The 15,191-nt window shown below is 36.1% G+C and overlaps 1 protein-coding gene across 15 annotated transcripts in view; it reads left to right on the top strand.

Moving 5' to 3' along the window:
* The window catches only part of BPTF (bromodomain PHD finger transcription factor), a 128,066-nt gene that overhangs the window by 72,375 nt on the left and 40,500 nt on the right, over nt 1–15,191 (top strand). For all 15 annotated transcript variants that reach the window (XM_045511961.2, XM_074343498.1, XM_045511960.2 and 12 more), the window contains 4 exons: nt 782–920; nt 7,395–7,574; nt 8,598–10,908; nt 15,022–15,146. In XM_045511961.2, coding sequence (XP_045367917.2) covers nt 782–920; nt 7,395–7,574; nt 8,598–10,908; nt 15,022–15,146 — 2,755 coding nt within the window. The remainder of the gene's footprint in view (nt 1–781; nt 921–7,394; nt 7,575–8,597; nt 10,909–15,021; nt 15,147–15,191) is intronic.

Genomic DNA, 15,191 nt, shown 5'->3' with positions numbered 1-15,191 from the left:
ATATGGTATTTTTCTTTCTCTTTCTGGCTTGCTTCACTTAGAATCATATTCTTTTTCATTATAGTTTACTACAGAATATTGAATATATTTCCCTGTGCTATACAGCAGGACTTCGTTGTTTTGTCTATTTTATATATAGTGGTTAGTATGCACAAATCTCGAACTCCCAATTTATTCCTTCCCCAACTGGTTACCATAAGTTTTGTTTTCTGTGTCTGTGAGTCTGTTCCTGTTTTGTAAATAAGTTCATGTGTCTTTTTTTTAGATTCCACATACAAGTGAATATATATGGTATTTTTCTTATTCTTTCTGACTCAACTTCACTTAGAATGACAGTCTCCAGGTCCATCCATGTTGCTGCACGTGACATTACTTTATGTTTTATGGCTGAGTGGTACATTTCTGAAACCTTGAATCTGCAACTTCGAATACTTAACAATTTTGTGTTACTTTTAACAGTCTTTTAATTAATATAGTTGGAATTAAGTAAATCTTTCTGGCAATTTTATAAGCATAGCTTTATCTTAGTAGAATATAAGTGGATCATTAGACCAGATTGTTGAAGTTGTTATGAAATGTAAAATTGTTTTACATTTTTCATATTAGAAAGGCATATTAAGGTTTTTCATAAATCTTTGATTCTTGTTGAAAATAAAGTTGACTGCTAGATTTAATTAATTTGCCTGATTGTTGATTTTATTTGGTAAATATGTATAAAACCACATGTGCTTTATAAAACATTCTCATTCTTATTTAATCAGCATGTTTTCATTTATACCAGGTTTGGAAACAAAAAGGAGAGGAATACAGAGTAACAGGATATGGTGGTTGGAGTTGGATTAGTAAAACTCACGTTTATAGATTTGTTCCTAAATTACCAGGCAATACTAATGTGAATTACAGAAGGCCATTAGAAGGAAGTAAGTAATTAAAGTTATTTTTCCTGCGTAGTTGTTTCTGATTTGTGTTATTTCTTAAAAATTGTGTAGTATATTGACTATATTTTGGATAAAAGTGTTTTTCTGAAGTTCTTAATAGAATGTGCAAAATTACTAATATAGTTTAATAATTATAAACTCTAAAAATGTTTAAATTACCTTTATTCACAGGATTTTGATATCTAGGATTTTAGCTTAAAAAAATTACAGTCTAGAGCTTATTAAAAAGAAAGAAAGGAAAAAACCCTCAGCCACCTAATTGTTTTTGTCAGATCTTAAATCCAGTACTGCTTGACATCTTGAGGTATCACAGTATCACATCTGGTAGCCTCAGTGTTGTAACACATAACAAAACCAGAAAGAAAACGGTAAAGGCCTGCGTGACACGATTACACAAATGAGGTATTAACTCAGTTTTTGCTACTGGCTGATGATTTTATTTAGAACCACAGAACTCTCGAGGTGAACTGCCTTTTTGAGAGACCATATATTTTGAAACTCATGTTACATGAACAAATTATGAGATGAAGGTGTTAAGTGATGCACTGAAGCTCACACAGGTAGTGGGTGGTAGACTCCTGGCTACAGCCCGTGTCTCCTCCTTGCTCTCTACCATGTTGTCTCTCTTTTGTTTATCCAAGTGATTTACAGAAGCAGATCTGTTCACAGTGCAGAATGATTTGCTGATTTATGGTGTGATGTGTTCTTTCCTGTGAAGCATGTGTTACAGTGCCAAATAAGTACTGTGTACTGCGTGCCTAGCTAACTGATTTGGCTTCCATGTGATTGGCTCTGGTGAAATACAGACTGGTAGATTTTTGAAACTGTTAATGTGGGAAAATTATTGAATTATCTTTCAGCAGAAAAAAATACATATTTTATAAAGCTCACTGGAATTTAGTTTTTAGGAACTCAGTATCTTGCATATATTATTTTTTTTTCTTTTTTTTTTTTAATGGAGGTACTGGGGGTTGAACCCAGGACCTCGTGCATGCTAAGCATGTGCTCTGCCACTGAGCTATACCTACCCCCCTTGCATATAGTAGATGCTTAGTAACTATTTCTACTTGCTAAATAGAAATGTTCAATATTCACTTACGTTATCTGATTATATTCAAATTAAATGTCCATTATAATAAATTCCCAAAAGTTGTTATAATTCTTTATTCCCATTTTGTTGCTCCAGTTACCCATGTAGTAGTTAGAATTACAGATGGCTTTTGTTTTAATTGTTTCTGGTGGTTTGACCTATGTAATAAAATCTAGATTATCAGTATGCAAATATTTAGGATTTTGCAAATTTACTTTGTATCTACTTTCCTTAGAGTGGGGTTTTCTATTGTTCAAGTGCTGGGCCTGCTCTAGCAGGTACCAAGTTGGTCTTCTAGCATCTTTTGAGTCTTTTCCTCCCAGTTGATAGCTGAGAAGAAAGCAGCAGTGTACATCGCTGTCTTAGCTCAACTACACAGTAGGAATTAGAGTGAAGGTGACAGTATATTTATATATATTGTTTACATAAATCAATATGGGTTATACTGATTATAACCTCAGAACTACTAGTCCCTATAATAATGACTAATCTAATCTGATCATTTGATAGAGGCACAGGTAAATTGAGAAACAGAGGAATGCAGTTCAGGGAGTAATTGACTTAGCATCACCAGACCAGAGTGTTCAACTTTTTTGGCTGCTGACTGTGTGTCCCTTATCTCTGACCTCTATTCTGTCCCAGAGGCATTTGCTTTGCACGTTAATTTATAAGCTTCAGTAAAGGATATGTGTTAATACTCTTTATGTCAAGAAGACTGTAAATGGGGGGGAAACAGACATTTTATAGTTGTCTATTTTAAATATCAGAGTTCTTATAGCTTATTCATGGGGCTACCACAGTAACATAAAGCTCTCTTTTCCCCCAGTTTTATTATGTAGAATTATTACCGTTCGACTAAACATACACGTTATATTGCATGTAAATACAAACAGTATACTGCACTTTTAGTTTTTGTATATGTACTAATTATTGTTTCTAAGAACAGATTAGATCTTTAGCTGTTTAAACTTACATAGTTATCAAAGGAATAAAGCCAACTACAAAATAAAAATGAACAGAATGTAGTAATCCAATCATAAGGGCAGTCAGATGTGCTTATACATATTCAAGAAATCAAAATAATAATTAGTTCATTTGTGTCCTTATTATTAATGTCACTGTTTTTTAGATTTTTCATATAAATGATGTCATATGGCATTTTTCCTTCTCTTTTGTCCCATTTCATTCTGAATGACAGTCTTCTGGTCCATCCATATTGCTGCAAATGGCATTATTTTATTCTTTTTTATGGCTGAGTAGTGTCCCATTGTATATATGTACCACATCTTCTTTATCCAGTCATCTATTGTTGGACATTTGGGTTGTTTCCATGTCTTGGCTATTGTAAATAGTACTGCTATGAACATTGGGGTGCATGTGTCTTTTTGAATTTTATTTTTCTCTGGATATATTCCCAGGAGTGGGATTGCTGGATCACGTGGTAAGTCTATTTTCAGTTTTCTAAACAACGTCCATGCTGTCTTCCATAGTAGCTGCACCAGTCTACACTCCCACCAACAGTGTAGGAGGGTTCCCTTTTCTCCACACCCTCTCCAGCATCTATCATTTGTAGACTTTTCAGTGATGGCCATTCTGGCTGGTGTGAAGTGATATCTCATTGTAGTTTTGATCTGCATTTCTCTGACAATTAGCGATGCTGAGCATTTTTTAATGTGCCCATTTGCCATCCTTATGTCTACATTGGAGAATTGCTTGTTTAGGTCTTCTGCCCATTTTTGGATTGGGTTGCCTTTTTCTTTGACATTAATGTGTATGAGCTGTTTGTATATTTTGGAAATTAGTCCCTTGTCAGTCACATCATTTGCAAATATTTTCTCCCGTTCTGTAAGTTGTCTTTTTGTTTTGTTGGTGGATCTTTAGCTGTGCAAAAGCTTTTAAGTTTAATTAGATCCCATTTGTTGATTTTTGCTTTTAATTCCAATACTCCAGGAGCTGGTTCAAAAAATATATTGCTGTAATGTATGTCCATGAGTGTTCTGCCTGTTTTCCTCTAGGAGTTTTATAGTATCTGATCTTACATTTAGGTCTTTAATCCATTTTGAGTTTATTTGTGTACAATGTTCTACTTTCAGTCTTTCACAGGTAGCTGTCCAGTTTTCCCAGCACCACTGATTGAAGAGACTGTCTTTTCTCCATTGTATATTCTTGCTTCCTTTGTCATAGATTAATTGACCATACTTGTGTGGGTTTATTTCTGGACTTTCTATCCTGTTCCATTGATCTATGTGTCTGTTTTTGTGCCAGTACCATACTGTTTTGATTACTGTAGCTTTGCAGTATAGTCTGAAATCAGGGAGTGTGATTCCCCCAGCTCCATTCATTTTCAAGATTGTTTTGGCTATTCGAGGTCTTTTGTGTTTCCATACAAATTTTACCATTTTTTGTTCCACCTTGGTGAAGAATGTCGTTGGTAACTTGATAGGGATTGCATTGAATCTGTAAATTGCCTTGGTTAGTATGGCCATTTCAACAATATTGATTCTTCTGATCCAAGAACACATTATATCTTTCCATTTGTTTATGTCGTCTTCAATGTCCTTCATCAATGTCTTAACAGTTTTCGGCATACAGGTCTTTTGCCTCCTTGAGTAGGTTTATTCCCAGGTATTTTATTCTTTTTGGCATGATGGTAAATGGCATCGTTTCCTTAATTTCCCTTTCTGCTTTTCATTGTTAGTGTATAGAAATGCAGCTGATTTCTGTATATGTATTTTGTACCCTGCAACTTTACCATATTCGTTGATGAGTTCTAGAAGTTTTCTGGTTGCTTCTTTAGGCTTTTCTTTGCATAGTATCATGTCATCTGCAAACAGTGACAGTTTTACTTTTTTGTTTCCAATTTGGATTCCTTTTATTTCTTTTTCTTCTTTGATTGCTGTGGCTAAGACTTCCAGAACTAATTGAATAAAAATGGTGAGAGTGGGCATCCTTGTCTTGTTCCTGATCTTAGAGGGGATGCTTTCAGCTTTTCCCCATTAAGTATGATGTTAGCTGTAGGTTTGTCATATATAGCCTTTATTATGTTGAGGTATGTTCTGTCTGTGCCCATTTTCTGGAGAGTTTTGATCATAAGTGGGTATTGAATTTTATCAAAAGCTTTTTCTGCATCTGTTGAGAGTATCATGGTTTTTATTCTTTAATTTGTTAATGTGGTGTATCACATTGATTGATTTGCATATATTGAAAAATCCCTGCATCCCTGGGATAAATCCGACTTGATCATGTTGTATGATCCTTTTAATGCAGTGTTGGAGTCAATTTGCTAGTATTTTGTTGAGGATTTCTGCATCTATATTCATAAGTGATATTGGCTTATAATTTTCTTTTTTTGTGATATCCTTGTCTGGTTTTGGTATCAGGGTGATTATGGCCTCATAGAATGCGTTTGGAAGTATTCCTTCTTCTGCAACTTTTTGGAATAGAAGGATAGGTGTTAACTCTTCTCTAAATGTTTGGTAGAATTCACCTGTGAAGCCATCTCGTCCTGGACTTCTGTTTGTTGGGAGGTTTTTAATTACGAATTCAGTTTCAGTGCTGGTAATTGGTCTATTCATATTGTCTATTTCTTCCTAGTTTAGTCTTGGCAGATTGTACCTTTCTAAGAAATTGTCCATTTCTTCTGCGTTGTCATTTTTGTTGGCGTATAGTTGATCACAGTAGCCTCCTATGATTCCTTGTAATTCTGTGGTGTCAGTTGTAACTTCTCCTTTTTCATTTTTGATTTTGTTAATTTGGGCCCTCTCCCTTTTTTTCTTGATGAGTCTGACTGAAGGCTTATCAATTTTGTTTATCTTTTCAGAGAACCAGCTTTTAGTTTCATTGATCTTTTCTATTGTTTTTTTAGTCTCTATTTCATTTGTTTCTGCTCTCATCTTTATGATTTCTTTTCTTCTACTAACTTTGGGATTTGTTTGTTCTTCTTTCTCCAGCTGCCTTAGGTGGAAGGTTAGGTTATTTACTTGAGATTTTTCTTGTTTCCTGAAGTATGCTTGTGTCGCTATAAACTTCCCTCCGAGAACTGCTTTTGCTGTGTCCCAGAGGTTTTGAATTGTTGTGTTTTCATTTTCATTTGTATTTTTGAAAGTATTTTTTTATTTCCTCTTTGATTGCTTCAAAGCTCTTTTTGAGCAACTTGAAACCATGAGAAAAATATTGCCCAGTTCTGAAATAACTATAAAGCATCCAATAAGGAGAGCATCAGTTTAGGGTTTTTTTTATCCTTTTTGTTACCTGTGATCCTTTTCTTCTCTCACCAGTATCCTGTTATCTTGAACAGACATGAGTGTGTTTTTTGCATTCTTCCCTTCCCTCAGCCAAACCTTTCTGGAAGGAATCATTCATTTAAATAAGAAATAAGTATACCTTGCTATATTTGGGTTCAAAGAAGAAAATGAAAAGTAGGAAATGCCACTAAGCCCCAGGAAGATTCATCTAGACAATAGTTCTATTTTGTGGGTTTGATTTTTTTTTTTCCTTGTGGAAAATTTGCAGCTACACTAAAGTAAAAGAGAATAGAATAATGAACTACCATGTAATCAGGATTCATCTTCAACAGTCATCAGATTCCATCACTTTTCTTTTGATTGTCACTGCCCACTTTTTTTCCTGGGCTTTTTTTTCCCTGAACTTAAAGCAAATCCCTGAAATCATGTTACTTACCAAAAGTAGTTCAGTATATATCTCTGTCTGAAATGGACATTTTTTTCCATAACCATCATACCATTATCACATTCAACAAAGTTAACAACATTTAACATATTAGTCATCTAATTCTCAGTCCATATTCCATTTACCCCAGTTGTCTCAGAGATGCCTTTTTGCTGTTGGGAGTAAATCAGGTCCAAACAAGCCTACATATTGCATTTGGTTATTTTCTTTATTCTGTGATGCAGACTTAAGTGTTCTTAACTTGGAGTTCATAGATAAATTCAAGGCTATCCAAGAATCCATTGACATTTTTCTTCTTATTATTAAAGTTTGTGTGTGTACTTTTTTTCTGGGTTAGGGGATCATAGTGTTTATCTAATTGTGATATGGTTCTGTAATACAAAATACGTTGGAAACCACTGATGCAGACTTTCTGAAGCCAAAGAACAGTTTGAAATAGTCTCGTATGTGAACGTTTCTGAAGTATATCTAAAATGTAGTCATTCCTTCTGTGCTTTAGGTCAGCTGAGCATATAAAGAAAGCATGTAGTATCCTCAACTTATGCTTTTTGTTTTTTTAAATAAAAAATAGAGTATAAATTGTTGTAATATGCTTGATAATTTCCACTGAACTAGAGGTATTAAAGTAAATTGCTACTGTTGTACATGCTTGTAATTACTATATACTTGTTTTTTAGCTAAAAATAATATGGATGAAAATATGGATGAATCAGATAGACGAAAAAGTCCACGAAGTCCAAAAAAAATAAAAACAGAGCCTGATTCTGAGAAAGGCGAGGTAAAAGATTCAGATGCTGCAAAAGGAGCAGACCAAAGTGAAATGGACATTTCAAAGATTACTGAGAAAAAGGACCAAGGTAAGGAGAGTCAAGGGTCGAGGGAGCCTGGGGGTGATATGAAAATTCACTGGATCTAGTTCACACAGGAGGAAAGGTACTGCATTGTCTCTTTGATAACAGCTTTATTGGATCATAATTCATATGCCATGTAATTCATCACTTCAAGTGTACAATTCAGTGGTTTTTAGTATATTCACAGAGTTGTTCAACCATCACCACATTCCATTTTAGGAAATTTTCATCCCTGGAAAAGAAACCTCATACCCACTAGCTGTCAGTCCCCAGTCATCCCTAAATCCCAGTCTACTTTCTGTCTCTATGGATTTGGGTATTTGGACATTCCCTGTAAATGGAAGCGTGTAGTATGTGGTCCTTTGTGTCTGGCTTCTTTCACTTGCATATTTTCAATGTTCATCCATGGTGTAGCATGTATCAAAACCTCATTCCTTTTTATTTACAAGTAACATTCCATATGTCACATTTTGTTCATCTGTTCATAAGTTGATGGACCTTTGGGTTTTCTTTTTGGCTATTAAGAATAATATGCTGATATAAACATTTGTGTACAAGTTCTTGTGTGGACATATGTTTTCACTTCCCTTGGTAAATATGTAGGGGTTGAATTGATGGATCAAGAGATAATTTTATGTTCAGCCTTTTGAGGAACTTACATTGTGTTTTGTGAAAAATTGTTTATAACCATAAAATACTCTGCAAAATCTTACATGAAAGTATTGGTATATACAGTAGCTATCACAGACTACATAATTTTTCATTGTGGCATTCCATCAGTTTTAGATACTAGAAATCAGAATATTAAAATATTTGGAATGTGTGTGTTTTTTAACCTTTCATAAAATTTAGCCTTTTCCATTGACCTATTTTAATCATATCAGGAACTTTTAAGCATATAGATATTTATAGTTAAGATCTGAGTAAAAGTGAGAAAAACTGGTATTTTTTAAAATAAAAATATTAACATGAATTCCACATTTCATGCAATCTAAAAATTGCATTTATATAAATGTCTTTGTTTCACAGATGTGAAAGAAGTTTTAGATTCTGAACATGATAAATCCTTTAAGGAAGAACCGATGGAAATCGATGATGATGTGAAAACAGAGTCACATATAAATTGTCAGGAAAGTTCTCAAGTAGATGTGGTCAATGTCAGTGAGGGTTTTCATCTAAGGACTAGTTATAAAAAGAAAATCAAATCATCCAAACTAGACGGACTTCTTGAAAGAAGAATTAAGCAGTTTACACTGGAAGAAAAACAACGCCACGAAAAAATGAAATTGGAGGGTGGAATTAAGGGTATAGGAAAGACTTGCACAAGTTCTTTGAAAAGTCTGTCTGAGTCACCAGTAACAACAAAAGTAAAAGAAGAGTGTCAAAGTGACTTGCTTAGACAAGAAGAAAGCTCTAATGCAAGTAAAGATAAATCTGAAGACTTGATCCAAGGATGTTCACAGAGTGATTCCGCAGTTCTTGGAATCAGTGATCCTGCTTATACAACAAATAAACTTTATTCAAAAGATCAAATGTTAGATGATGTCTCCATTCAGAGCCCAGAGACAAACTGTCAGAAACAAAATTCTGTTCGAAATGACATAGAAGAGAGTCTCTCTGAACCTGCCAGTAAAGGCCAGGAGCCCAGTAAGGTAAAAGCAAAAGGAAGTGATTTTCTCATTGATGACTCTAAACTGGCCAGTGCAGATGAAATTGGTACTTTGATCTATAAAAACAAAAAACCACTCATACAGGAGGATAACGACACCATTGTCTCTCCTTCCCAGAGCCCTTTATTTCCATCAGTACCTAAAAGTACGGATGATAGAGAGATCCCATCTCTGTCCAAGGCAATAGACTTTGAAGGAAAACTGGGATGTGACTCTGAATATAATAGCACTTTGGAAAATAGTTCTGATACTATGTCTATTCAAGACAGCAGTGAAGAAGATATGATTGTTCAGAGTAGCAATGAAAGTATTTCTGAACAGTTAATAACTCAAGAACCAGGTATTGAAGGCTTAGAACCATTGAAGCGTGAGTTTGTTTCAGATAAGTCCACTGGAAACTGTGACAGCAGGCTGCAGGGCAAGGTAAATGAAGCAAATGGTAAAAAACCAAGTCAAGATCAGAAATTAGAGGAGAGACCAGTGAATAAATGTGTCGATCAAATAAATCTGAAAAGTGTTGCTGACAAAAAGAATAATGAAAACCGGGAGTCTGAAAAGAAAGGCCAGAAAGCAAGTACCTTTCAAATAAATGGAAAAGATAATAAGCCTAAAGTATATTTGAAAGGTGAATGCTTGAAAGAAATCTCTGAGAGTAAAGTAGGAAGCGGTGACGTTGAACCAAAGGTTAATAATATAAATAAAATAATTCCCGAAAAGGATATTAAGTCTTTGACTGTGAAAGAATCTTCTGTAAAGCCATTCATGAATGGTGATGTCATCATGGAAGATTTTAATGAAGAAAAAAACTTGGAAACAAAATCACGTTCACTGAGATCTTCAGATGCTGACGGCAACTACACGGATACCCTGGAGACGCTGCCATCAGCCAAAGAGTGTGAAAGTGCACAAGCTGCCATGCCTCTGCTGTCTTGTCCAGAAAGCAGCTCAGCCAGTCAGGTAGAAGATATGGAAATTGAAACGTCCGAAGTTAAGAAAGTTACTCCATCACCTATTATTACTTCTGGAGAGGAATCTAACCTCAGTACTGACTTTATTGATGAAAACGGCCTGCCCACCAAAGATGAAAATGTCAATGGAGAGTCTAAAAGAAAAACAGTCATCACAGAAGTCACCACCATGACATCCACAGTGGCCACAGAATCAAAGACCATAATTAAGGTAGCAAAAGGCGATAAGCAGACTGTGGTCTCTTCCACAGAAAATTCTGCCACGTCCACTGTCACAACCACCACTACCACAGTAACGAAGCTCTCCACACCCTGCACAGGCAGCAGTGTGGACATCATCTCTGTGAAGGAGCAGAGCAAAACTGTGGTCACCACAACAGTGACAGACTCGCTGACCACTGCAGGAGGCACTCTGGTAACATCGATGACTGTGAGCAAAGAATATTCTACAAGAGACAAAGTGAAACTCATGAAATTTTCAAGACCCAAGAAGACTCGCTCGGGTACAGCTCTGCCGTCATACAGAAAGTTTATCACCAAGAGCAGCAAGAAGAGCATTTTTGTCTTGCCTAATGATGACTTAAAAAAGTTGGCCAGGAAAGGAGGAATCCGAGAAGTCCCTTATTTTAATTACAATGCAAAGCCTGCCTTGGATATATGGCCTTATCCTTCTCCTAGACCAACCTTTGGTATCACTTGGAGGTATGTACTTTAAAACGTATTTGGGGGAGGGAGAAAGTTTTTAAAGAAATTATCTAACAAGAATATCTCATTTATGAGATAATAGCAATAAGACAGGGAAAGGTCTACATTTAATGGGCAAAGTTAGTAATGGAAATAAGATACAGAGAGATTTTAGCTCGGCCAGCTGGTAGGTACTAAAGTTTAATTAGGGAAAAATGTTTAAAGACTGACAATGTAAGGGAATCTTTTAAATGAAACTCAACTTCACTTTTCACAAGACAAGTCAAACATAGTTGTTTTTGTGATCTAACCTTCCCAAGTTACTGCCATGTGTTTGCTCTGAAAGTGAGGTATAATCACAGAATTGGATAATCACCAGCTTTCTGGAATGTTTGTATTTTATTTCTATGAGGTGATTCGCAAAAACATAAGACGTAGGAAACATGCCTGTATATCACACAAGGCTCATTATAATGTGGAAATCTTCCTAATGTAATTTATTTGCATGATTTGTTTTGGGGTTCTCTGTTGTTTTTGTGAGAAAAAGTAACCTCTGAGATTCCTTGGAGATTTTTTTTTAAACCCAGAAAGTGTCTTAATTTAAAATTTTCTGGGCATTAAGCTTTGGGGATGAATCATAAGTCCGTAGTGTTGGCAGTTGTAAGATCACGTAGTTTTATGTTGAGAAAGGATCTTAGAAATTCTTAATCTTTTATAGATGCATAATAATTTGCCTCTGGCCACAGAGGGACTGAGTTAGGAATAGTGCCTGGTTTTCCTAAATCCCAATCTACTACTTTATCTCCTGTATCACATTTCACATACTTGTCCTTGCTTTGTCCTTTTTCATGTCCTTGTCTTTTTATCTTTTTGCCCTTACGATTGAAGAGGATGGAACATGAACATTGATAACATAAGCGTTCTGTGAGACATGCTCAGAAACCAGGAAGGGTCTTAGTTGCAGTTAGATTTTGCTAGGATCCTGAAGTTAATGACAAGTTCCCGAGCAGACTCCATTTCACTTTAGGCTTCATTTCTGTGTCTTTAATATGGTTCTAGTTTCTTTAAGTTAAAAATCATACTTTTCTTGTTTCCTTTATATTAACTAGTGTTTTTTTAAATGAAAAAAGAATGTAAATGAGTACTCTCTATAAAGGAATTAATTAAATGACCAGTCATAGTTGGTTTGACCAAGTTTTTAATAACTCATCTTTTGATTTGAAATAAAATATCATCACTCCATTACACATTCAATAGAGACAGCTGAAAAGTACAATTTCTCTGCAGGGCCTGCAATGAAGGATTTGCAGAATCCTGCAGGGAATCAAGGAACTCTCCATTACAGTTCATGGATTTGTAGGATTACTCTGCACTTTTCTGCTTTCTTCATTGAGAGCGGTCCCAAAATGTATCCTTGACTGTCCTGCAGGTAACTTCTTTCCCACTGGAAAAGTTACTGTGTACAAATACTTTAAGTAGAGTGACCTGGCAGTTGTGGAGGCCGACCTTTCTGCTCTTTCCTATTCTGAAATGGAAGGTAGGCTCAACTGGGAAGCACTCTTCTCTGAAGCAGTTCTGTTCACCTGTCGCCCAGGGCCCTTTTCTGCACGGCTGGGTTTCAGAAGCCTTGTATTGTTATGTTTCAATATGCACTGGGGGCACAGTTTTATCTGTTTAGTTAATTTGTCATTTTTTAATGGAAGGAAATACCTTCCTGTACATTTTAAACAGATACTGCCTTCATATATATGCTAACGTCTTAATTTGCTGAAGTTGAGAGAAACATAATCTCTTCTATCTAACGGAGGCATGGGCAAATATGTAAATTACTCTTGACTTAAAAATGCATTTAAAAAAATATATCGCTGTAGAAACCATGCATGTGAAATGCATTTTTCTACTCACTCTTGAATAAAATGTCTGATGCTTAGAGTAGGAGCTAAGAATGCCAAAGGCGCATGTTTGATCTTTATTAATTTAACGTTCAGGCTGGGCAGTATTGGAAAAGTGAAATTTGTCCCATCAACTCATCAGGGCCTCTTTTTCCCTCCCCTCTGTTCTCCCCCTCGCTCCCCTTCCCCCAGGCCCTGAGTCTGTGTTTCATGATCAGTTGAACCAGTAGTTTTCTCCACAGTGCTGTCAAAAGGACCCTCCTAAAATGCAGATCTGTCCTGTGAATATTCTGACTGAGCTGTGGTGTTACCTGCTGCAGGACTGGGAGGGGGAAAGCATTGTCACCTGTAAACCACATCCGTGAGAAGTACTGCCCTTTACAACCAGTGCAACGTGGGGTACCTATCAGAGATCCCCTGATAGACTGTCTTAGGTGCTCTTTAATCCTCCTGTTTGGTGCAGCTCATTCTGGCTTCTGCCTTCCTCTCCTGGGCCAGCTTCATCTCTTGCTGCTCCTCCACATCCGTTCCCTCCAGCCATAGTACACCAGAGCTGGTTTCTCGGAAGAAGTGTCTGCTCTTGTACACCTTCCCCCGAAGCACGTGTGTGTTCCTTGCCTTTGATCAGCTGCTCCCACATCCTTGTCCTTTGAGATTCCAGGGAAGCTCCAGTCCCCACCCCCAAACCAAATCAGATGCCCCTCCCTTGTGCTTTCCTCTGTGACAGCTCCTGCTGACTCAGGAAGGGATTATAATTCATCTCTGTGTCCCCAGCTCCTTTCACTTAGTTTTATTTGAGAAAACACTCAAGTATTTTTTGAATGAATAGGCTGTAATGCATGAAGTGTGTTCCCCACTTGGTGTTACTTCCATTGTAAAATAGAGATGCTTTAAAGTTGTTTGTGGAGAGTGATTGGAGGAAGAAGAAAGAGCATGAGAAAAAACTCTTTCCCAATAAATATTCATTTGTTTTCTCCCATGAGTCCAAAATTCCCTAGGCATTTCTGTAGGGTGTGGTCTGAAAGTGACAAACACTTTCCCCCTCTCAGGACATCCCTGCACTAATTAACATTTGCTGTCTAATTTAAGAACCATCTGTCCAAGTCAGAGGACTCACAGGGTGATAGCACAACAAAGAAAATAATGGTGTCACAGGTGGAGATGAGAAGTTAAGAAGTTGTGGCAACTTTTTGGCTGGAGCTTTTTCTTTCTCACATTGTTCATTTTTCTGACTTAACATTAAGAATAGAAAGCATTGCTTTTCAAATACAAATTGTCTCAGATTTACCTTCTACTTCTGTTAGAGGAGGAAATTATTTTCATTTTATAAGTTTTCTTTTCACTACAGTCAATTTATTGTATTCATTTAAGTGTGTGGAAATGTCAGCGATGGTTAACTCAATTTTAAGACATTATATTCACTGCAGTTATAAATTTTTTGAAATGTGTTTTTAATATTATTTTTAAAAGAATATCTAAAATGTTCAGTAACTTTCACACAATGCTTAGAAAAAACCTGAGCACAGAGATTCCTTTGTCTCCTGATTAGTAACTAATATAGCAATGTCCTTTTTTATTACTCACTGTCATTTTATTATTAATCATAGGATTCCAAAACTACTCTATTGTTGTTAAAGCATTATTAGTATTAGCAGTATTCATCACCTGGTGCTCTTGTAGAACCACCATTTGAATACAAAATTTCTGTCTGTCTGGAAAGGTCTTATTGAATTTGTGAGGTCTTCCTGCTTTTATTTTGCTTTTTGAGAAAATTTAAACATTTTCAGTTTGTTGCAGCAAAAATCAGTTAAGATTTTATCCTTCTTCAGAACTCTTATCACATTCAGTCACAATTATTTATTTCTCCATATTTGCTCTTATTCATATTTTTTCTAACATTTTTGGAATTAGGCTAAATGTATCAAATCTTCATAAATTGCTGCCATGTCAGTCTGACAGTGAAACATGCTTGTTTTACCAATTTATATGGCATTTGAAGTGACTGCAGCCCTTTTTAAAATTGTTGGATGCATGTTATGCCTAGAAACAAGAGTTCTTTCATTACGGGATCCATAATAACCAGAGTGCTTATGAGACTGTATAATCATTATTGAAGTCGTAAAGAGAACAAGAAAGAATCCTTCAGTTTATTAATAGAGTGTGCGTGCGTGTGTGTGTGCGTGCGTGCGTGTGTGTGTGTATACATACATACATGGTTCTTCTTGGGTTTTTCTTTCAGGTATAGGCTGCAGACTGTGAAGTCCTTAGCTGGAGTGAGCCTGATGTTGCGGTTACTGTGGGCAAGTCTGAGATGGGATGACATGGCGGCCAAGGCTCCTCCGGGAGGAGGGACCACACGGACAGGTGAGGGGTTGTTAGTTTCTAATTTAAGTTTAAAAGAGAAAATCA

This window comes from Camelus bactrianus, chromosome 16, assembly GCF_048773025.1.
Source record: "Camelus bactrianus isolate YW-2024 breed Bactrian camel chromosome 16, ASM4877302v1, whole genome shotgun sequence".
NCBI lineage: Eukaryota > Metazoa > Chordata > Mammalia > Artiodactyla > Camelidae > Camelus > Camelus bactrianus.
This window is presented reverse-complemented; position numbering and strand designations above follow the sequence as displayed.